The sequence below is a fragment of the Puma concolor genome, chromosome A1 (assembly GCF_028749965.1).
Source record: "Puma concolor isolate L17-30 chromosome A1, mPumCon1.1.hap2, whole genome shotgun sequence".
Taxonomy (NCBI): Eukaryota; Metazoa; Chordata; class Mammalia; order Carnivora; family Felidae; genus Puma; species Puma concolor.
The window spans coordinates 156,507,861-156,530,532 of NC_141667.1; the positions used below are offsets into that span (position 1 = coordinate 156,507,861).

Genomic DNA, 22,672 nt, shown 5'->3' on the forward strand with positions numbered 1-22,672 from the left:
AATATTGTTAAAATGTTGATACTACCCAAAGCAATCGACTTATTCAATGCAATCCCTAACAATTACACCAGCATTCTTCTCAAAGCTAGAGCAAACAATCCTAAAATTTGTATGCATCCAGAAAAGACCCTGAATAGGCAAAGTAATGTTAAAAAAGAAACCAAAGCTGTAGGCATCACATTTGAGGAATTTAGACTGTATTACAAAGCTATAATCATTGAGACAGTCTGGTACTGGCACAAAAACAGACACATAGATAAATGGAATAGAATAGAGAACCAGAAATTCACCCCCAAATGCAAGGTCACTGATCTTTGACAAAGCAGGAAATAATATTCAATGGGAAAAAAAGCAGTCCTTTCAGCAAATGGTGCTGAGAAAACTGGACAGCAACATGAGGAAGAATGAACCTGGACCATTTTCTTACACCATACACAAAAATAAACTCAAAATGTATGAAAGACCTAAACGTAAGGTATGAAGCCTTGAAAATCCTAGAGGAGAAAACAGGCAACAACCTCTTTGACCTCTACCACAGCAACTTCTACCTTCATATGTCTCTGGAGGCAAGAGAAATAAAAACAAAAGTGAACTACTGGGACCTCATCAAGATAAAAAGCTTCCACACAGTGATGGAAACAATCAGCAAAACTAAAAGGCAACCGATGGAATGGGAGAAGATATTTGGAAATGAAAAATGGGATAAATGGCTAGTGACCAAAATCTATAAAGAACATATCAATCTCAACACCTAAAGAACAAATACTCCAGTGAAGAAGTGGGCAAGAGACATGAATAGACACTTTTCCAAAGATTTCCAGATGTCTAACACACATATGAAAAGATGCTCAACACACACATCATCAAGGAAATACAAATGAAAACCACAATGAGATACTACCTCACACGTGTCAAAAGGTCTAAAACTAACAACTCAGACAACAACAGATATTGGCAAAGAGGAGAAAGAGGAACACTTTACACTGCTCGTGGGAATGCAACCTGGTGCAGCTGCTCAGAAAACAGTGTCGAGGTTCCTCAAGAAATTAAAAATAGATCTACCTTATGACCCAGCAATTTCACTACTAAGAGTTTATTCAAAGGATATGAAAATGCTCATTCAAAGGGGCTTATGCACCCCAATGTTAATAGCAGCAATATCGACAATAGCCAAAAATTTGGGAAAAATCCCAAATACCTATCAACTGATGAATGGATAAAGTAGATGTGGTATATATATATATATATATATATATATATATATATATACACACACACAATGGAATACTACTCGACAATAAAAAATAATTAACTTTTGTATTTTGCAACACTGTCGATTGAACTAGGATATATTATGCTAAGGGAAATAAGTCATTCAGAGAAAGACAAATATATGATTTCACACATGTGGAATTTAAGAAACAAAGCAGAACAAAGCAGAAGGGAAGCAAAAATAAGATAAAAACAGAGAGGGAGACAAACCATAAGAGACTCTTAAATACAGAGAACAAAATGAGAGTTGCTGGTGGGGTGTTGGGTAGGGAGATGGGCTAAATGATAATGGCCATTTAGGAGGGCACTTTTTATTTGTTTGTTTGTTTATATATATAATTTATTGTCAAGTTACATAACATTCAGTGTATACAGTGTTCTCTTGGTTTTGGGGATAGAGTCCTGTGACTCATCGTTTACATACAATACCCAGTGCTCATCCCAACAAGTACAATCCTCAATACCCATCACCCATTTCACTCATCCCTCACCCCCCATAAACCATGAATTGGTTCTCTGTATTTAAGGATCTCTTATGGTTTGTCTCCCTCTCTGTTTGAAACTATTTTTCCTCTTCCTTCCCCCAGTGTCTTCTGTTAAGTTTCTCAAGTTCCACATATGAGTGAAAACATATTTTATCTGTCTATCTCTGACTGACTTATTTCACTTAGCATAATACCCTCCAGTTCCATTCATGTTGTTGCAAACGTCAGGATTTAATTCTTTTTCATTGCCAAGTAGTTTCCATTGTATATATAAACCACATCTTATTTCTCAATTCATCAGTTGATGGACATTTGTGCTCTTTCCATAATTTGGCTATTGTTGAAAGTGCTGCTGTAAACATTGGGGTACAAGTGCTCCTATGCATCAGCACTCCTGTATCCTTTGGATAAATTCCTAGTAGTGTCAAAGGGTAATTCTATTTTTAATTTTTTGAGGAACCTCCATACTGTTTTCCAGAGTGGCTGCACCAGTTTGCATTCTCACCAACAGTTAAGAGGGTTCCGTTTTCTCCACATCCTTGACAACCAACATCTGTTGTTGCCTGAGTTCTTTTTTTTTTTCCACTCTGACCAATGTGAGGTGGTATCTCAATGCCATTTGGATTTGTATTTACCTAATGATTAGTGATGTTGAGCATCTTGTCATGTGTCTGTTGGCCCTCTGGAGGTTTTCTTTGAAAAAGTGTCTAGTGATGTCTTCTGACCATTTCTTCACTGGATTATCTGATTTTGGTATTGACTTTGGTAAGTTCTTTACATATTTTGGATACTAACCTTTTATCCAATATGTCATTTGTAAATATCTTCTCTCATTTCATCAGTTGCTTTTTGTTTTGTTGATTGTTTCATTTGCAGTGCAGGAGATTTTTATATTGATGAGGTCCCAATAATTTGATTTTGCTTTCATTCCTTCTTCTGCATGGTGCTATGCAGTTCTCCCAGCACCTTTTGCTAAGGATACTGTCTTTTTTTTTTCCATTGGATACTCTTTCCTGATTCATCAAAGATTAGGTGGCCATACATTTATGGGTTCAATTGTACACTTTCGTTTCTATTCCATCAGTCTATGTGTCTGTTCTTGTGCCAGTACCATGCTGTCTTGGTGATAACAGCTTTGTCGTAGAGGTTAAGTCTGGGATTGTGATGCCTTCCACTTTGTTTTTCTGTTTCAATGTATGTTTGTCTATAAATGGTCCTTTGTGGTTCCATACAAATTTTAGTATTGTTTGTTCTAGCTTTGAGAAGAATGTCAGAGCAATTTTGATTGGGATTGCACTGAACGTGTACACTGTTTTAGTTAGTGTTGTCATTTTAACAATGTTTGTTCTTCCAACCCATTAGTACGAAATATTTTTCCATTTCTTTGTGTCTTCTTCAATTCACTTCAAAAGTTTTCTATAGTTTTCAGCATACAGCACTAACATCTTTGTTTAGGTTTATTCCTGGCTATTTTACAGTTCCTGGAGCAATTATAAATTGGATTGATTTCTTGATTTCTCTTTCTGGTGCCTCATTATTTGTGTATAGAAATGCAACTGATTTCTGCACATTTATTTTGTATTATTCAACTTTGCTGATTTCATGTATCAGTTCTAGAAGCTTTTTGGTGGAATCTTTAGGGTTTTCCATGTAGAGTACCATGTCATCTGTGAAAAGTGAAAGTTTCACTTCTTTCCCAATTTGGATGCATTTTATTTCATTTTGCTGTCTGATTGCTGATGCTACGACTTCCAACACGATGTTAAAAAACAGTGGTGAGAGTGGACATTCCTGCCGTGTTCCTGATCACCGGGGGAAAGATCTCCATTTTTCCTGATTTAGGACGATATTAGCTGTGTGCTGTTCATAAATGGCTTTTATGATGCTGAGGTATGTTCGTTCTATCCTGACTTTCTGGAGAGTTTTTATTATAAGATGCTGTATTTTGTCAAATGCTTTTTCTGCACCTATTGACAGAATCATACAGTTCTTATACTTTCTTTTACTAATGTAATGTATCAAATTGATTGATTTGTGAATGTTGAACCCGCCCTGCAGCCTATGAATGAATCCCACTCAATCATGGTGAATAATTCTTTTGATATACTGTTGAATTCAATTTGCTAGTATCTTGTTGAGAATTTTCACATCCATGTTCATCAGGGGAATTGGCCTGTAATTCTCCTTTTAGTGGGGTCTCTGCCTGGTTTAGGAATCAAAGTAATGCTGGCTTTGTAAAATGAATCTGGAAGCTTTCCTTCCATTTCAATGTTTTTGTAACAGCTTGAGAAGGATAGGTATTAACTCTGCTTTAAATGTCTGGTAGAATTCCCCTGGGAAGCCATATGGCCCAGGACTCTAATTTGCTGGGAGGTTTTTGATAACTGAGTCACGTTCTTTGATTATGGGTCTCTTCAGTCTCCCATTTCTTCCTGTTTGAATTTTGGTAGTGTGTGGGTGTCTAGGAATTGGTCCATTTCTTCCAGGTTGTCCAGTTTCTTGATGTATAATTTCTCATAATATTCTTTGAGAATTGCTTTTATTTATGAGGGATTTGTGGTGATAAATCCATTTCCATTCATGATTGTATCATTATGGTTCTCTTTCTTTTCTGTTTGAAAAATCTGGCTATAGGTTTATCAATTTTGTTTATTTTCCAAAATCCTGTTCTTAGATACATTGATCTGTTCTACTGTTTTGTTTTGTTTTGTTTTGGGATTCCATATTGTTTATTTCTGCTGTGATCTTTATTATTTCACTTATTCTGCTGACTTTGGGGTTTCGTTCCTCTTCTGTTTCTAGTACTTTTAGGTGTGCTGTTATATATTGTATTTGGGATTTTTCTTGTTTCTTGAGATAAGCCTGGATTATAATGCCTTTTCCTATTAGGACTGTCTTTGCTGCATCTCAAAATGTTTCTAATGTCCTGCTTTCATTTTCCTTTGTTGTGTGTGTGTGCGTGAATGTGGTTGTGTGTGTATGTGTATATATGTATATATATATATATATATATATATATATATATATATATATATAATCTTTAATTTCCTGGCTGACCAATGTATTCTTCCGTAGGATGTTCTTTAATGTCCATGCATTTAGGGGCTTTCCAAATTTTTTCTTGTTGTTGATCTCAAGTATCATACTGTTGTGACTAGAAAATATGCATGGTATGATCTCAATTATTTTATATTAATTGAGGGCTGTTTTGTGACACAGTATGTGATCCATCTTGGAGAATGTTCCATGTGCACTTGCAAAGAATGTGTATTCTACTGCTTTTGGATGTAAAGTTCTCAATGTATCTGTCAAGTCCATCTGGTCCAAGGTATCATTCAAGGCCATTGCTACTTTTTTTAATTTTTTAATATGAAATTTATTATCAAATTGGTTTCCATACAACACCCAGTGCTCATCCCAACAGGTGCCCTCCTCAGTGTCCATCACCCAATTTCCCCTCCCTCCTACTACCCCTCAACCCACAGTTTATTCTCAGTTTTTAAGAGTCTCTTGTGGTTTGTGTCCCTCCCTCTCTAACTTATTTTTTCCCCTTCCCCTCCTCCACGGTCTTCTGTTAAGTTTCTCAGGATCCACATAGGAGTGAAAACATATGGTATCTGTCTTTCTCTCTGTGACTTATTTCACTTAGCATAACATTCTCCAGTTCCATCCACGTTGCTACAAAGGGCCATATTTCATTCTTTCTCATTGCCACGTAGTATTCCATTGTGTATATAAACAACAATTTCTTTATCCATTCATCAGTTGATGGACATTTAGGCTCTTTCCATAATTTGGCTATTGTTGAAAGTTCTGCTATAAACATAGGGGTACAAGTGCCTCTATGCATCAGCACTCCTGTATCCCTTGGGTAAATTCCTAGCAGTGCTGTTGCTGGGTCATACGATAGATCTATTTTTAATTTTATGAGGAACCTCCACACTGTTTTCCAGAGCGGCTGCACCAGTTTGCATTCCCACCAACAGTGCAAGAGGGTTCCCGTTTCTCAACATCCTCTCCAGCATCTATAGCTTCCTGATTTGTTTATTTTAGCCATGGTAACTGGTGTGAGGTGATATCTCAGTGTGGTTTTGATTTGTATTTCCCTGATGAAGAGTGACGTTAAGCATCTTTTCAGGTGCCTGTTGGCCATCTGGATGTCTATTCATGTCTTCTGCCCATTTCTTCACTGGATTATTTGTTTTTTGGGTCTGGAGTTTGGTGAGTTCTTTATAGATTTTAGATAGTAGCCCTTTATCCGATATGTCATTTGCAAATATATTTTCGCATTCCGTTGGTTGTCTTTGAGTTTTGTTGATTGTTTCCTTTGCAGTGCAGAAGCTTATTATCTTGATGATGTCCCAATATTTCACTTTTGCTTCTAATTCCCTTGCCTTTGGAGATGTGTCAAATAAGAAATTGCTGCGACTGAGGTCAGAGAGGTTTTTTTCCTGCTTTCTCCTCTAGGATTTTGATGGTTTCCTGTCTCACATTCACGTCCTTCATCCATTTTGAGTTTATTTTTGTGAATGATGTAAGTAAGTGGTCTAGTGTCATTCTTCTGCATGTTGCTGTCCAGTTCTCCCAGCACCATTTTCTAAACAGAAACATAATTTTATGTTTTTCTAAACATAAAATTCCTAGGTATTTTATGATTCTTGGTGCAATTGTGAATGGGATCAGTTCCTTTATTTGTCTTTCTGTTGCTTCATCATTAGTGTATAAGAATGCAATGACTTCTGTATATTAATTATGTATCCTCCCCCTTTGCTGAATTCATGTATCATTTCTGACAGTTTTTTGGTGGAGTCTATGGGTTTTTTTCTGTGTAATATCATGTCATCTGCAAAAAGTGAAAGCTTGACTTCATCTTTAAGTCCATTGTTTCTTTATCGATTTTCTGTCTAGGTGATCTGCCCATTCCTGTAAGTGAAGTATTAAAGTGTCCTGCACTTACAGTATTCATATCAATAAAATTTCTTGTTTGTGATTAATTGATGCATATATATGGTTATCCCCAAGTTGGGAGCATAAACATTTATAATTGTTAGCTTTCTTGATGGATAGGAACTGTAATTATGATATAATGCCCTTCTCCAACTCTTGTTACAGAATTTAGTTTAAAATCTAGTTTGTCTGATATAAGAATGGCTACTCCAATTGTGTTTTGACTTCCAGTAGCATGATAGATGCTTCTCCATCCACAGTTTCAATCTGAAGTTCCCTTCAAGTCGACAATGGGTCTCTTCTAGTCAGCATATAGATGGACCTTGTTTTTTTAATCCATTCTGATACCCTATGTCTTTTGATTGGAGCATTGGGTCCATTTACATTCATAGTTATTATTGAAAGATATGGACTTAGTGTCATTGTGTTATCTGTAGGTTTCATGCTTGTGGCAATGTCTCTGGTCCTTTGTAGTGTTTGCAGCATTCCACTCACAGGTCCCCCTAAGAATCTCTTGCAGGGCTGGTTTAGTGGTCATGAACTCCTTCAGTTTTTGTTGTATGGGAAACTTTTATCTCTCCTTCTATTCTGGATGATAGCCTTGCTGGATAAAAGATTCTTGGCTGAATATTTTTTTATTCTTCACATTGGATATTTCCCACCACATTCTACTGGCCTGCCAGGTTTCAGTGGACAGGTCTGCTACTACTCTTATGTGTCTATCCTTGTAAGTTAGGGTCCTTTTGTCCTTAGCTGCTTTCAGAATTTTCTCTTTTTCTTTGAATTTTGCCAGTTTCACTATGATATGCCATGGATAAGATATTCCTGTTAAATCTGAAGGGAGTTCTCTGTGCCTCCTGGACTTGGAAGTTCTTTTCCTTCCTTAGATTAGGGAATTTCTCAGCAATAATTTGTTTAGGTAAAACTTCTGCCCCTTTTTCTCTCCTCTTCTTCTTCCAGAACTCCTATGATATGAATATTATTACATTTCATTGAATTATTTAGTTCTCTAATTGTCTCATGGTCTAGTGTTTTCTTCTCTTTTTCTTGGCTTCATCATTTTCCATAATTTTACCTTCTATTTAACTTAATCTCCTCTCTTCCTCCTCCATCCCTGCTGTTACTGAATCTAGTTATTTTGCACCTCATTTATAGGATTTCTTAGTTCGTTATGACTATTTAGTAGTTCCTTGATCTCAACAGCAATATATTCTCTTCTGTTCTATGCTTTTTTTTTTCAAGCTACCTATTAATCCTATGACTATTATTCTAAATTTTTGGTCAGTTATATTGTTTATATCCGTTTTTCAGGAAATCCTTATCTGTCATTTATTCCTGGAATTTATTTTAAGGAGAAATCGCCTGTTTCATCATATTGGCTAGTTTTCTGTCCCTTGTGTGTTTTAATAGCTTATTATGAGTCCTGCACCTGTGAGCATTTCCGTATTTAAAAGGATTCTTATGCTGTCTGGGTCCTGCCCTTCAGGAGGTGTTTTTGGAGTGTGTTTCATGTTCTGTGTTGTGACTCTAATTGCTTTATCTCCCTACTTGCATTGGTGTTTTAGACCTTCCACCAATTGTGTTTTGATTTTTTGTTGAAGTATCCCTGGAAAATTTTTTTTTTTTTAAAGGATGGGGTGGTGGAAGAGACCTTATCCTATAGAAAGAGATAAATGTCAAGGGCAGTGAAAAGAAAAAAAGAAAAAAAACACAATTGACCAGGCAGAGAATCAGAGAAACTATACGGCTTAGTCCAGAGAGAAAAAAATAATAAAGGAGATACAGAAGAGGTGCAAAAATAATAGTTAAAAAGAGTCTGCTTAAACACACCAAAAACCAGAATAACCAGACCAGAGAAGGGAAGAAATAAGGGGAAGAAAAAGAAGAAAAATACACACACACAAACACACATGTGTATATATATATATATACATAACATAATATATCATAACATAATATAAAAATAACATAAATGTATAAACATAAACCTAAAGTAATAATTGACCAGAAATCAAATCAAAGAATGCAAAACCACTGGACCAATATTTGACGGTGCCTTGGGACCAGTGGCTTCATTGGTCTGAAGTTGTGACTGTCTGGTTCTTTCAGTGTCAATCTTGTTCTGTGACATATACAATTACCTGGCATGGAGGGACATGGTTTGGTGTAGGCAGGTCCCACCTCCACCCTGGACCTGTTGTCTGTTCTGCAAAACTCACCTTGGTGATGGGGAGAAACATGACCACACCCAAGTCTCTCTTCCCCAGACCAGGTGTCTGAAACCACTCTGTTCATGGGATTTTCACAGTGCCATATGGGCTCAAGTGGTCTGGTTTTTCTCTGCTCCACAGTCTCCCATGCCTCCCAGGTGCTTGGCTGGATTCAAACCCCAATGTCTTAAAAGATCCTATTCCACTTGCCCTGGTTATGGGGAAATGCCACTTCACCCCACCTGCCAACAAAGGGCCTCTGGCTCTTCACAGTGCTGAGCAGGCATGAGTGGGCTGCTATATTATGCTCCACCATCTACCCTGCCTCCCAGGCCCCTTGGCTTGGATTCAAACCCTGATGTCTTAAAGAATACCAATCCATGTCTCCAGTTCTGGGGTGCTGTCACTCCACCAGCCAGCTGACAAAGAGCCTCTGGCCAGCGGGGTCATACAAGGTCTTTTGTCCTTTGAATGGCTATTTGCTTTCTGCCCACAGCACTCAAGAGAGTGGACTGCTCTCTCTAACTACTTCTTGGAGCTAGCTACTGATCCTGGGCCTGGCTCCCCTCCTCTCCAGGTGTGTGAATAGGGTGAAGAAAGCTTGGCAGTTAGAAATTGGTTCTTTCTCTGTTTGTTTGTTTTTGTTTTTGTTTTTCTGTATCCCAGTCTGTGTTTTTTTTTCTCTTGTCCAAATACAGTTCAACATTTTCTCACCCTCTCTTTCTCTTCCTTTTGTCTCTCCACAAAAGGAGATCCATCCTCTGCATGCCTAAACTGCCCATTTTATCTCTCCCACTTTGCAATTACACACCGATGGCCATCAAGTTGTCCCCATGGGCCCCTGGAGATGTTTCTGTCACTCTATAGCCTGAGTTCCTGGAATTCCAAGTCTTCTGGCCTCAATACTGTTGTGTTTGAGGGACAAGGGAACTTCCGGTCCCCTTACCTCTCTGCCATGTTGACTCCTCCCTCCAGGAGAGCACGTTTTGGATGAGCACTGGGTGTTTTATGTAAATGATGAATCACTAAATTCTATTCCTTAGTCATTCGAAGTCATTATTACTCTCTATGTTAAGTAACTTGGATTTAAATATTAAAAATGCAAGTCATATGTGATGAATTATCTGTTTTTTTTCCTCTTGTTTATTCAAAGCCATCCCACCACTGCATTTATTTTTTCAGGTTGCATTTATTGCAGCCCTTTTTCTATCCACATATCATTGTTATAAATGCTATACCAAATGTAAGATGAGATAATCTAGGGCAAATACATGTATTATGCTTGCTCAACAATTGAAATTAATAGAAAACATATATCATTTTTAGGCTTCTCATTATCTACTGTTTAAATAGGTGAGCCCCCAACAATGAACTCTAGATAAAAAGATGCATATTCATACCTAGCAATGAGAGACTTGATGGATCTGAGGCAGATCCTGGCCTTGAGGGACATAATGACATAAAGTTGATTATTATTTATTTCTGAAGAAATATTATTGATCAAAAAGGGGAAATGATACAGAAAATTTCAACTTTTAATGCTGTGGGCTTTCCTGAGCTCTCAGGGAAGCCATATGTAATTGTAAATGTAAATTGTATTGTAAATTGTAAAAAATGTAAATTGTAAATGTAAATGTAAATTGTGACTTTATCAAAATAAATTTATTTTGATAAAAGAGAGCACCCACTCATGTAAGAGTGGGGGAGGGGTAAAGAGAAAGAATGAGAATTCAATGCAGGCTTTGCACTGTCAGTGCAGACTCTGATGCAGAGCTCAATCCCGCAAACTGTGAGATCATGACCTGAGTCAAAATCAAGAGTCACATGCTTAACTGACTGAGCCACTGAAGTGCCACTTATCTTGCTGCTTTTAAGGTTCATTGTTTTTTTTTAACATTTATTAATTTTTTAGAGACAGAGTGTGAGTGGAGGAGGGGCAGAAAGAGGGAGACACAGACTCCAAAGCAGGCTGCAGGCTCTAAGCTGTTAGCACAGAGCCCAACACGGGGCTCAAGCCCACCAACTGTGAGATCATGACCTGAGCCGAAGTCAGACGCTCAGCTCAACCGACTGAGCCACACAGGTGCCACTAAGGTTCATTCGTTATCACTATAGTTTCCAATTTAATTAGAATATGTCTTGGAGTGAATCTGCTTTTGTTGATTTTTTGGGGGGTTCCTTGTGCCTCCTGGATCTCAATATCTGTTTCCTTCAGAGATTAGGAAGTTTTCTATTATTTCTTCAAATAATTTTTTTGCCCCTTTTCTCTCTCTTTTTCTTCTGGGACTCCTATAATATGAAAGTTATTCTACTTGATTGGGCCATTGAGTTCTCTAAGTCTTTTCTCTTTTTGCATAATTCTTGTTCTCTTTTTTTTGCTCAGATTAGTTACTTCCTCATGCTTTGTCTACTGGATCATTGAGTCATTCTTCTACTTCTTCCAGCCTGCTGTGTATTTCATCAAGCATGTTTCTTATTTCATTTATTGAGCACTTTGTCTCTTATATGTTATTCCTTATTTCCTTTTTTTAATGTTTATTTCTTTTTGTGAGAGAGAGAGTGTATGAGTAGGGAAAGGCAGAGAGAGAGGAAGACAGAGAATCCAAAGCAGTGTCTGCACTGACAGCTGAAAGCCCAATGCAGGGCTCAAATCCACAAACTGCCAAAACATGACCTGAGCCAAAGTAGGCCTGCTTAACTGACTGAGTCACCCAGATGTCCCTGTTATCCTTATTTCTGTATTAAGAGTCTTATTCATATCCTCCACTCTTTTACCACACTCAGTGAATATACTTATAATGATTGCTTTAAATATTCCATCCAGCATGTTACTCATATTTGTTTTGCTTGGATCTCTGGCCATGGTTTTGTGTTGTTCTTTCATTTGATATTAATTCCTCTGTCTTCCCATTTTTGTCTACATCTCTGTGCCTGTTTCTGTATATTAAGAAAGTCATCTATGTCTGCTGTTCCTGAGGATGATGACCTTATGGAGAAGAGATTGTGTAGTCCCCCCACCCCCGCCATGTAGTGTCCACTGTTTCCCAGGGCCTGACCCTCATGGAAATATATCCAATGTGTTTTGAGTATACCTTTATGTTTTCTTCTGGTCATTTTATCCTTCAGTCCAGTCTTTTGCTTAGGCTTTCTTTGCATATTGTGAACAGCATTTGGTCCCTTACCTGAATGTGGTGAGTTCTAAATAGGTGTGCTTTGGTCTGCTTGTGAAATGAGTTATGTCCACTGCTGGAACTGATACTCTGCAAAACTCTAGGCTTGGGAGATGGGATGTGGGCAGGGGGATGGGCAGGTCTTCTGGGGGGAAAGAACATGTTGTGTTTGGACTGAGGCAAGTATGACAGGGAAAGGTAGTTCTATCAGAGAATTGGGGGCACAGCTTGGTGTAAACAAGTTAGGTAGCTAGTGATTGCACTGCATAGGTTCTCACAGGTAGTCCTGAGCTTATGCTGAGTGTGGGGAGGGAAGTGCTGCCTGCAAGTTTCTTTTCTCCCAGAGGAGTCTCTCCATGAATGCTGCTTCTCTGGGACAGGCTCCAAGATGACCAGATAACCTCCCCACTGTGTGCTCCAGGTGCTCTGCAAAGGGTCTTTCCATGATGTTTGTTGGAAAGTTCTTTCCCTGTCTTTTCTCTAAGAGTAGCCCCATTGCCATTCAGGCTGTATACCTGTAAAGGCTGCTGACTTGAGAATCCAGGCTGAAGCCCAGTTTGTTGCCAAAAGTCACAAAATTCAGTCTCTCTCATTTTTAAATCCAATTGCTCTGGGAATTTGTTTTCCCTATACCCTCCTCTGTATGTTAGTCTGTCTCTTACCTTTCTCCATGTCTGTTGCTCCCACCCAAATGCAGCAACCATGATCCATTTCTCTACCAAACTGTGTCTTCACACTTTCTACATTCTTTGATGTGGCTTCTTCTCTGATTTTAGTTGTGGAGTTTGTTCTGACAGTCTGATTCTGCCAGGTTGATTTCTGGGGTATTTAAGATGATTTGATAGTTATATAGTTGTATTCGTGGGAAGATGTGTGCCTAGGGTCTTCCTCTCTGCATCCATCTTCCAATCTCTTCAGAGTGTATTTTTCTGAGTAAAATGTCAGAGAAAGAAAAATAAAAGATGATTTTATTTATGGGGTGAATTTAAAATAAACAAAAACATGGGGCGCCTGGGTGGCTCAGTCGGTTGGACGTCCGACTTCGGCTCAGGTCATGATCTCACAGTCCGTGAGTTTGAGCCCCATGTCAGGCTCTGTGCTGACAGCTCAGAGCCTGAAGCCTCCTTCGGATTCTGTGTCTCCCTCTCTCTCTGCTCCTCCCCTGCTCATGCTATGTCTCTCTCTGTCTCAAAAATAAATAAAAACATTTTTAAAAAATTAAAAAAAATAAACAAAACCAAAATCATACTCATAGATACAGAGAACAAATTATTGGAACAGGGAGAACAGAGGGAACAGTTTTCATAAATGGGGAAAGTGGGTAAAGGGGGTTTAATTGAATGGTGACAAACGGTAATTAGAATGTTTGTGGTGAACACTTTGTATGTATATGAATATTGTCTTATTATATTTTACACTTGAAATTAAAATACTGTTATACACCAGTTTTATCTCAATTATAAAAATCATGTTAACAACTACCTTAACAAGGTGGTTATCACTATGTGAAGGAGCCATCTCCATCTCCCATAGGTCTTTCTCCCATGGATCATTTTCTCTGTATGTTTATTTTCCTGTACCTTTCCAGGCAGCCTTGAGAAAGTGACTGGCCCAGGGTGTACCAGAGGAAAGACAAGTACATCCTCTATTAATAAGAAAAAAATGTTGTTAATTGACAGAAATAATTTGTATTTTGCAAACTTTGCTCTTTTTCTTGTAACAGATATTATTGTCAAACTATTTTATCAGCCCTGGAATTTAACTGCTAGAATTATATTTTGTTTATATCTAATGTATAGAGTCATGACTAAAATAATCACTTAGGATCACTGTAGCGGACACTTGAAAGGTGCTATGAGAGTATAGATTTAATGTTATCGCCATAGCAACAGAAATAAAATGGCAATTATGTGAAGAGTAAAATGTGTTAACTAACCTTATTGTGGTAACCATTTGGGAATCTATACATGTATCAGGTTATAATATTGACCACCTTATTCTCATACAGTGTTATATGTCTATTACATGTCATAAAAATGATTTTAAAAAGCAGCATTGCTTGTGAATTAAAAAATAACTGGGTACGATAGTTGAGGCAAAAAGTAACCACCACGAGGACCTATAATAGGTAAGATGATGATGCCTGACTGATCTTGGCTGACTATTGATAAACTATGAAAAAGTAAAGAACAGAGGACATGTTGGCATTTATCATGCATTTCCAGGTGACCATAATCCCCCAAAAGAGCCTAGAGTGATATTGGATGCACTCTGGAAATACCAAAAGCATCAATGAGAATTTCATAAGCAGCTGCCCATTTTGGCCAGATTAATAGACAAATATATTGCAGAGTAATCAGAGCTACATGTATAAGTGGGAAAGAAAGGGCCCAGGCATAACATAGCCCATGTTTTGTATAAAACACTTTAAAAGTATGGTGTACATAGCTTACTAAATGGACATGACACTCTTAAGCTGAGATATATGTGCAGCCACCAGAGTATTGCTTAACTGATAAAACTAAGATAAAGACTTGAGGGGTGAAAGTCTGATAAAAGCTCTCATCAGAAAAAAAGTACATTATTATTTCCTATTTTGAGTCAATATCCAGTCCCAGAATTTATCTAATGAAAGCCACCAGGTCACTTTGAAGAAAGGTCCAACAATGACACAATAATTGCATATTGGCACTATATATCAATCCTTCTCCAAAGAAACTTGCATCTACATACCAGAACGGATTTGTCAGCTCAGGCTTGCATGAAAAAATAACATAGACTGGTTAAATTAGACATCAGAAACTTATTTTCTTAAGTTCTGGAGGCCAGAAAGTCTAAGATCAAGCTACATGCCAATTTGGCTTCAAGTGAGACCTTTCTTCTTAGTTTACAGAAAACTGCCCCATATGGCCTTTCATCATTGAGAAGAGTAAGAGGATTAGTGCTCTCTCATAAGCACACTAAACCTTACAACGAGGTCATGCCCATATGAACTAATTTAACCAGAATTATTTCTGTAACAGTCTTATCCCCTAAACCTTCCACATTTGTAGTCAGGGTATCCAACATAGAAATTTGGGAGGGTGCAATTTAGTCTAGGGTACAGAGCAAAGGGATCCTAGGGAAAGCAAAATCCTGACATCTTTTGAGAGCTGCTGTTATAGACTCTGAGCTAATACTACAGAACACTCTTTTATAAGGGAGTGAACTCACTAAAATTGAGAAGTTCTCACTACAAAGTGAGAAATTTCTGCTATCCATCACATCTACTTTTGCTCTTTTTAAAAATATTTTACTTTTAAATAATCCTCGTACCCAATGTGAGGCTCAAATTCACAGCCCAAAGATCAAGAATTGCATGCTCAACTGACTGAGTCAGCTAGGCACCTCTACTTTTGCTCTTTTGGATGGAGTTCCAGGTTCCTGGTTCAGGACCAATGCTTTTATCAGAGACATATTAGCAGCTCTTCCAAACAAAACAAACAAACAAGCAAAAAACAAACAAACTAGGCCTGCCAATAGAGGTTTTGAGCTCTTAGTACCAGCATACTCCTTGTGGGAAAATTCCAAACTACAATGTGTCTTAAACTGCAAGAAAACCATATTTTTACTGAATTATCATTCTTGTTAGAAGTCTCTGTGCACAACAATCACACGAGCTACATGCTATGTGCAGGAACAAAGCTGTGTGAATGATATCCAAGAGACCCCTCCATATTGACTTCTGATTGTTAATTATAGAGTATGCATGTTACTATTCTGTGCTCCCATATTCCCCTTCCCCTTTCAGGATTAAATTATTTACTCCCCAGTTGTTTAGGAGTGCTAGTCAGACACCCTCAGTTAAGTGCCTCTCAAGAACTTGTTCTTATGTGAAGAACACTGTTCTTATTTGAAGAACATAGCCCCAGGCCATGCTTCCTTCCTGGTTGAAGGCCACACATCCTATCAATGCTCTTGTTGGGGCGCAAGAGGAACCCCTTTCCCTATAGCAAGACAACTTAGAAGGAACATGTTAGAATTCCTCCTGGGGTAACTGAGAACTTTGTTATAACTGCAACACAGTTCAACATCTCCCTGTGGCCAACTCTGAGTCCTTCATTCTTAGGGACTTATTCCTAAGGGAAATCCACGATAAACTTCCTGCAACTTATGTGGTGCTATTTTATTTGCTTCTCTCCTGCTGATCTGTGGCTTCTTAGCTCTGCACTCTGTCCAGGTCTCAGCACTTGTTACATGGACTTTTCCACACAGTCTCTTTCGTGATGTCTGGAAATTATTCCATCCCCACATTTCTTCAGGAGGACCAATGGACAAAATACCCTGTTCTTGTTAAAATGAGGGTCTGGTGAAAAATTTGTTGGTTTATTTAAATTATGCCCACATATTTAAAAATAAACCTAAACTGTTCCAATTTAGGAAACACAGATTCACTATAATTTCAGTTTCCTAATGGAGTTCTTTGTGGTATGCCCTCCTCTTTTTGACATTGAGGTTCTCTGATATTCATTCTCATTCCCTTTGGTAACCACATAGCATTTGATTGACATTGCACAAAGTCTACTCAACATGCAAATTCAGAAGCATATTTAAATCATGATATGCTCTCTTTCCAAACAAATGAAATGATTAGTACAGATAACCTGAATTAAGCAACTAAAACATCTTACAATTTTACAGAGGTAGCTTTTCCCATCAACTATTCCATGATGCATAAGGTGTGTGTGTGTCTATAATTTATAAATACATCATATGTATATATAATATAAGTAATTATAAAATATATGTATGTAATTATATATATATGTATATGTGTGTGTATATAGATAGATAGATATAGATATAGATATAGATGTGGAATATGATACTTACATTTATTCTTACAAAAGTCAAGGTCACAGAAGAGGTAAAAATAAATCTAAGAACAAAGGTTTGCCCAGAAACTGAAAATATAAACTACAAACATAGATAAAATCATGTAAAAGCAACCCAGATAGAATCTAATTGCAAAGAGATTGGCACGACAAACGCAATCTGCTATAGCTGTTGTTTCTATGATTATACATTCTGTTACTTAGATACAAAGAAACATATAAGCTATAAAATAAAATAATATAGGTATAAAAATTGAAATTTGTGAAACACAGTAATACTGTCAAGTTAGTTCAAAGAGGAAAGAACAACTGAACTTTACCATGCATGTCATGTTTTTTTTTTTTGTTTTCACGTTTTTATTTAAATTTCAATTAATTAACATACAGTGTAATATTAGTTTTATATTTAGAATTTAGTGACTCATCACCTGCATATAACATCCAGTGCTCATCACAGAAAGTGCCCTCCTTAATACCCATTACCCATTTAACCCATCTTCCTGACCACCTCCCCTGTGGTAACTCTCAGTTTGTTCTCTATATTTAAAAGTCTGTTTTATAGTTTGCCTCTCATTTTACCCTCCATGTTCATCTATTTCATTTCTTAAATTCCACATATGCATTTCATCATTTTAATTACTTGACAAAAGCTTGTCTCTTAAAAACAAATTATTTAACATTTCCTCCTTATCAAAATTAAACCAAGTAACTCCAGGGTAGACAAATCTACTTTTTAGTGTATTTTTAAATCATCATCCCTTTCCAAGATCATTTATGTACATTTACTTTTCCTTGTAAAATTTCTCTCTTATCTTAATGAATCAGAGCTTTCTGACAGGGCCAAAGAAAGTATATTTCAGTTATGAAAATCTCTAAAACCCTTTAAAATTAAACACCATTGGCATCCAAAGAGTCAAACCTATGAAGCACTAGCATATTAATAAGAAAGTATTTTTAGCAAAATATGTCAAGGTGCCACACCCCTTAATAGGTCACTGTAGACTCTGATATGAGCAATTGTGTTGTTGCGAGACTACAAGAGGTGTTTCAGGATAATGTTGCTCAAATAGGATTCAGATCAAGCCTGTGGGGTGACATCATTTTATGTGAGTAGGTCACACTAATTTCTTAACGTTTAGTAATTTGTTTATGAATTTTGAACTCCAGAAAATCTGCAGTAATTGTACACTTTTTATACAGTTTAACATATAAAATCCACTCTGTTATCTATCCTACAATCTGAAGATTTAAAATGAATGCTAACTTAATCAGATTGAAAGTCTTGTAACAACTTGTCAATTCAGTAATATAAATGATTTAGTTGTTACCATTATATTTTATACAGAAAGAATTGGCTAATCTAAGTATCTTGAGGAGGAAGATTAATAATTGTAATACTAAGTGATGACAAATGGGATCGTAAAAATATAGAAAGAAAATTTTCAGACAGATCCTAAATATTCTATGATTACTCTATGAGAAAAAATAGAGGATATATTTGTGTTTTCTAATAGCATTGCAAAAGAGATAGTTTGTGATTTAAAGACATCATAAGTTTAGCTCTATTCTAAGTGGCATTCTATGGAAACAGAAGAAAATAAAATAAATCATTAATGTTCTCAAGCCATAGTGAAGATGAAAAAGAAAATACTTTCCCAAAATATTAAATTTTCATATTGTCACACTAGTAAATATCGAGTTTTCATTATTCTATTTAACCATTGTAGATACTTTACTTGCAAGATAAGTTAATTCTTCATTTTAAGTTTCCATTGCACTTTGTATCCATCATCAATATTTTTAGAAATTATCCTTTAGAATCTTATTTGTGTAGGTTTACAAACATTGCAATTAGTGGAAAATAGTCTTACTTGTGTAATATGAAAAGATATGTAGGATTTCAATTAAACAAATAATTATATATTATCACATTTTAGGAAAATGTAAATACCTTCCACTCATCTTATGTAATTAACATATTTAGTTGATTTTTCCATTAAATATTCTAAGCACTATGAGCACTCTAACTAGTCAATGATATTATGTTGACTATTTTTATACATTTTATTCACCTAAAAAAAGTGCAGAGTTATCACATATCTTTTGAAAAGGAAATAATTATTTCATATTCATTAATACACTTAACCACAAGTAGAAATATCATAATAATAAAATGCATTTTATTTAATCTGGAAATGCATTTAAGTTGTAAATATTCTCTAAAACCATACACACTTATCTTGCATGATGTAAGCAAAAATTTAGCACAAATTACTATATATTATTCTATATATATACTCACCTAATCAAAATAACCAATAATGAGCATATGTTATCAAAAATCCCATTTAATAGTTATTTAAGAATACAACTAGAGTAAAAGCAACGCAAATGTCTTTAGATGGAATGAGTAAACAAGTAAAATGTAGTATAATATAGTATATGCATACAAAGGAATATTATTCAGCCTTAAAATGGAAGAATATTCTGACATATTACAGCATGGATGAACATTGAAGACAATTATGTTGCATGAAATAAGCCAATCACACACACACACACACACACACACACACACACACACACTACTGTATAACTCCACTTATATGAAGTACCTAGATTAGTCAAGTATACAGAGGCAGAAGATAGAATGGTGCTTGTCAGGTTCTGGGGGAAAAAGGAAAGGCATTTATTGTATAATGGATACAATAATTTCAGTTTAAGAATATGAAAAGTTTCCAGGGGTTAATATTCGTAATGATTGCACAACAATGTGAACATATTTAATGCCAATGCACTGATAGTACACTCAAAAATAAGAGAGTAGCAAAAATTAAGAAACTTGTCCAACATCCTACAATTAATAAGTTACCCACTGATTTTTAAATAATTTTAAAGTTCTATCAATCTTCAGCAATAGGGATATGGAAATAGTGAAAAATAAGAAGCCCACAAGCCAAAGAAATGAATAAGAAGGTTTGAGCTTCTTCAGGAAACTGATACTGAACTCCAAAATTAGAGATTTCCATTAGTTACTAAGGGTACAGACTGCATGTTAATGTTATGAGGATGTGCATATCACAGAATTTTGGCAAATGCAAAATACATTTGACAAGGAGGAAGTGTATTTTCATCATGTCTGATTTTGAAATAACCAACTAAAACTCTCAAGTAGAATACTACCAGTACAGTAATGATGCTCAAGAACTGGAGTTAGGGATTGAGCAATTCTTTTGTATTGCCTTTCTCCATCTTGAAAGGACCTCAAGTAGGGAACGTCTATGTAAAGTGGGGGCAAAGGGAATGTCCATGGAAGAGATGGACTCCTTCTGCTATATAACTTCATGGAATTATACCATATCTTTGAGAAAGAATGTGTATCCCCATGTCTGCAGCTATGGTTTTATTTAACAAGTTATAACAGATCAGAGATAAAAATGCTTTAAAGATTTAGATTATTTTTGAACTGCAGAAGAAATTAACTAACCTCTGTGGCTAGATGAATAATTCAGAATTTTTATTTTCTCTACTTTACCCAATAAAGTTGTGTTTCTGTGACTTTGAGGGGGAATAATCTCATTATAAAAAGTGCTTTTTTAGTTAATGAAATTCTGCACTTAGTATTACAGTGTCACACTGAGGGAAATAGCCTGATTTCATTACCTTTTTCAGTGTATAACACAGAAAAGTTAAACTAAATGTACTAACAATTCCGAATTAAATCATATGCCTTCTGCAGACTCAGTATTTTGGCTCATAGACATGAAAATATAAGTTCTGTCTCTGACTCCTTTTTTTTTTTTATTTTGGAAAAAACAATACCTTTCTGAATTAAATGATATCAAGAAAGATGATCTGATTTTGACAGGTTTCAGTAAATATTGATGTTTTATATGTGTGACTCCTGTTTGAAGGGCTTGACTTTTACATAGTTAAACACATAGATTTAACTCAGTTTCTAAGAATACTGACTACACATGATACAAGGCAAGGCACAATTATAAATTACAAATTATGTGAATAATGTTCACTTATGTTGGTGTCATGTGGTGCAACAGACATACTTACCATATTCCTGTAATTTATCAAAAGAATTATTAATTGTGCCCATTAATCAATAGTAAAGGTGGGGGTACTAATTTTGAAAACTCTGAAAGTGATAAAAAATGGAAAAAGTTGTAACTAATTTTATGTCCATATTAAACTATTTTGAAAATGGCAAATGAAAGATTTTAAATAGGTTTTATAATTTTCAGTCATGTAATTATCAAGTAATATGTAATTGAAATAGAGCACTGCAAATGATCTCTGTCATCTACTTCTTCATTTCCAGCGTCATTCCTGTTTGAAATCATGAAAAACGGGAACACCACCTCATATTTCATTCTCCTAGGACTCTTTAACCACACAGAAGCCAAACTATTTCTTTTCGTGATGGTTGTGACAACTTCCTTCGCCTCCCTAGTGGGCAATGCCTTCCTGATCTTCTTGATTCATCAAGATGCCCGACTCCACACACCCATGTACTTCCTACTGAGTCAACTCTCCCTCATGGACATGATGCTGGTTTCCACCATTGTGCCCAAAATGGTTACTGACTACTTGACTGGAGAGAAGTTCATCTCCCCTGCCGGCTGTGGGTTGCAGATCTTCTTTTTTATCACTTTGGGAGGGGGCGAGTGCTTCCTCTTAGCAGCCATGTCCTATGACCGGTATGTGGCTGTTTGCCACCCACTGCGATACCCCATCCTCATGAACTGGCAATTATGCCTGAGAATGACTCTGGGGTCTTGGGTCCTGGGGGCAGCTGATGGGCTCATGCAGGCTGCTGCTACCCTGAGTTTTCCATTTTGTGATGCACATGAGATCAATCATTTCTTCTGTGAGGCCCCTACTCTGGTGGGTTTAGCTTGTGCCGACACGTTTGTCTTTGAGTATGTGATGTACGTATGTTGTGTGTTAATGCTCCTGGTCCCATTTTCTCTCATTCTGATTTCCTATAGTCTCATCCTTGCTGCAGTTCTCCAGATGCGTTTTAGAGAAGCCCGCAAAAAGGCTTTTACCACCTGCTCCTCACATCTCTCTGTGGTGGTACTCTTTTACGGAGCTGCAATTTTTACCTATATGCAACCTAAATCCTACAGGTCAGCTCACCATGATAAAGTAGTTTCAGTGTTCTATACTATCTTCACCCCTATACTGAACCCCCTCATCTACAGTCTGAGGAACAGAGCAGTCAAGTTAGCCCTGAGAAAATGTCTGGGTCAGTGTTCTGCCTTAAGCCATGACTAAGATTGTAAAAGTGGTTGTGTGGGATTTCCTAGAGAAAAAAATTGTGTGCATTATATCTTTGTTATTACTATTGTACTTTGAAATGCAGGCACAGATCTGTAGTTTGGATCTTTTACTAAGCTGTCATGAACACATCAAATTGTGGATTGTTAAAAATCTGTTAAACAAAAATCATTAAAATGTTTTTACATCACACCACCTAATAAGTATTTGCTTAAAGAATGAACTAAGTAGCCAAACGATTTTGAACATTTATTGTTAATTTCTTTTAAATTGTGGCTTAACTTACAAACACTAAAATGCCCACACCTGAAGCTTAGTATTCAACCAGTGTCACCAACTTGAACTTGTAACTTAACCCACTAGCAAAAGACAATTCTCACCAGACCAGAAGTGTTTTTCATTTCCTTTTCCAGTAAAAC

The 22,672-nt window shown here is 36.5% G+C and overlaps 1 protein-coding gene across 1 annotated transcript; it reads left to right on the plus strand.

The window, feature by feature from the left end:
- The first annotated feature begins 21,311 nt into the window (after positions 1–21,311).
- Positions 21,312–22,250, plus strand: LOC112856925 (olfactory receptor 2T8-like). Its single transcript, XM_025920222.2, has one exon. It carries the CDS (start codon positions 21,312–21,314, stop codon positions 22,248–22,250), a length of 939 nt encoding a protein of 312 aa, XP_025776007.2.
- The last annotated feature ends 422 nt before the right edge of the window (positions 22,251–22,672 follow it).

Coding starts and splice junctions, on each gene's coding strand:
- LOC112856925 (XM_025920222.2), top strand. CDS start 21,312: ATGAAAAACGGGAACACCACCTCATATTTCATTCTCCTAGGACTCTTT.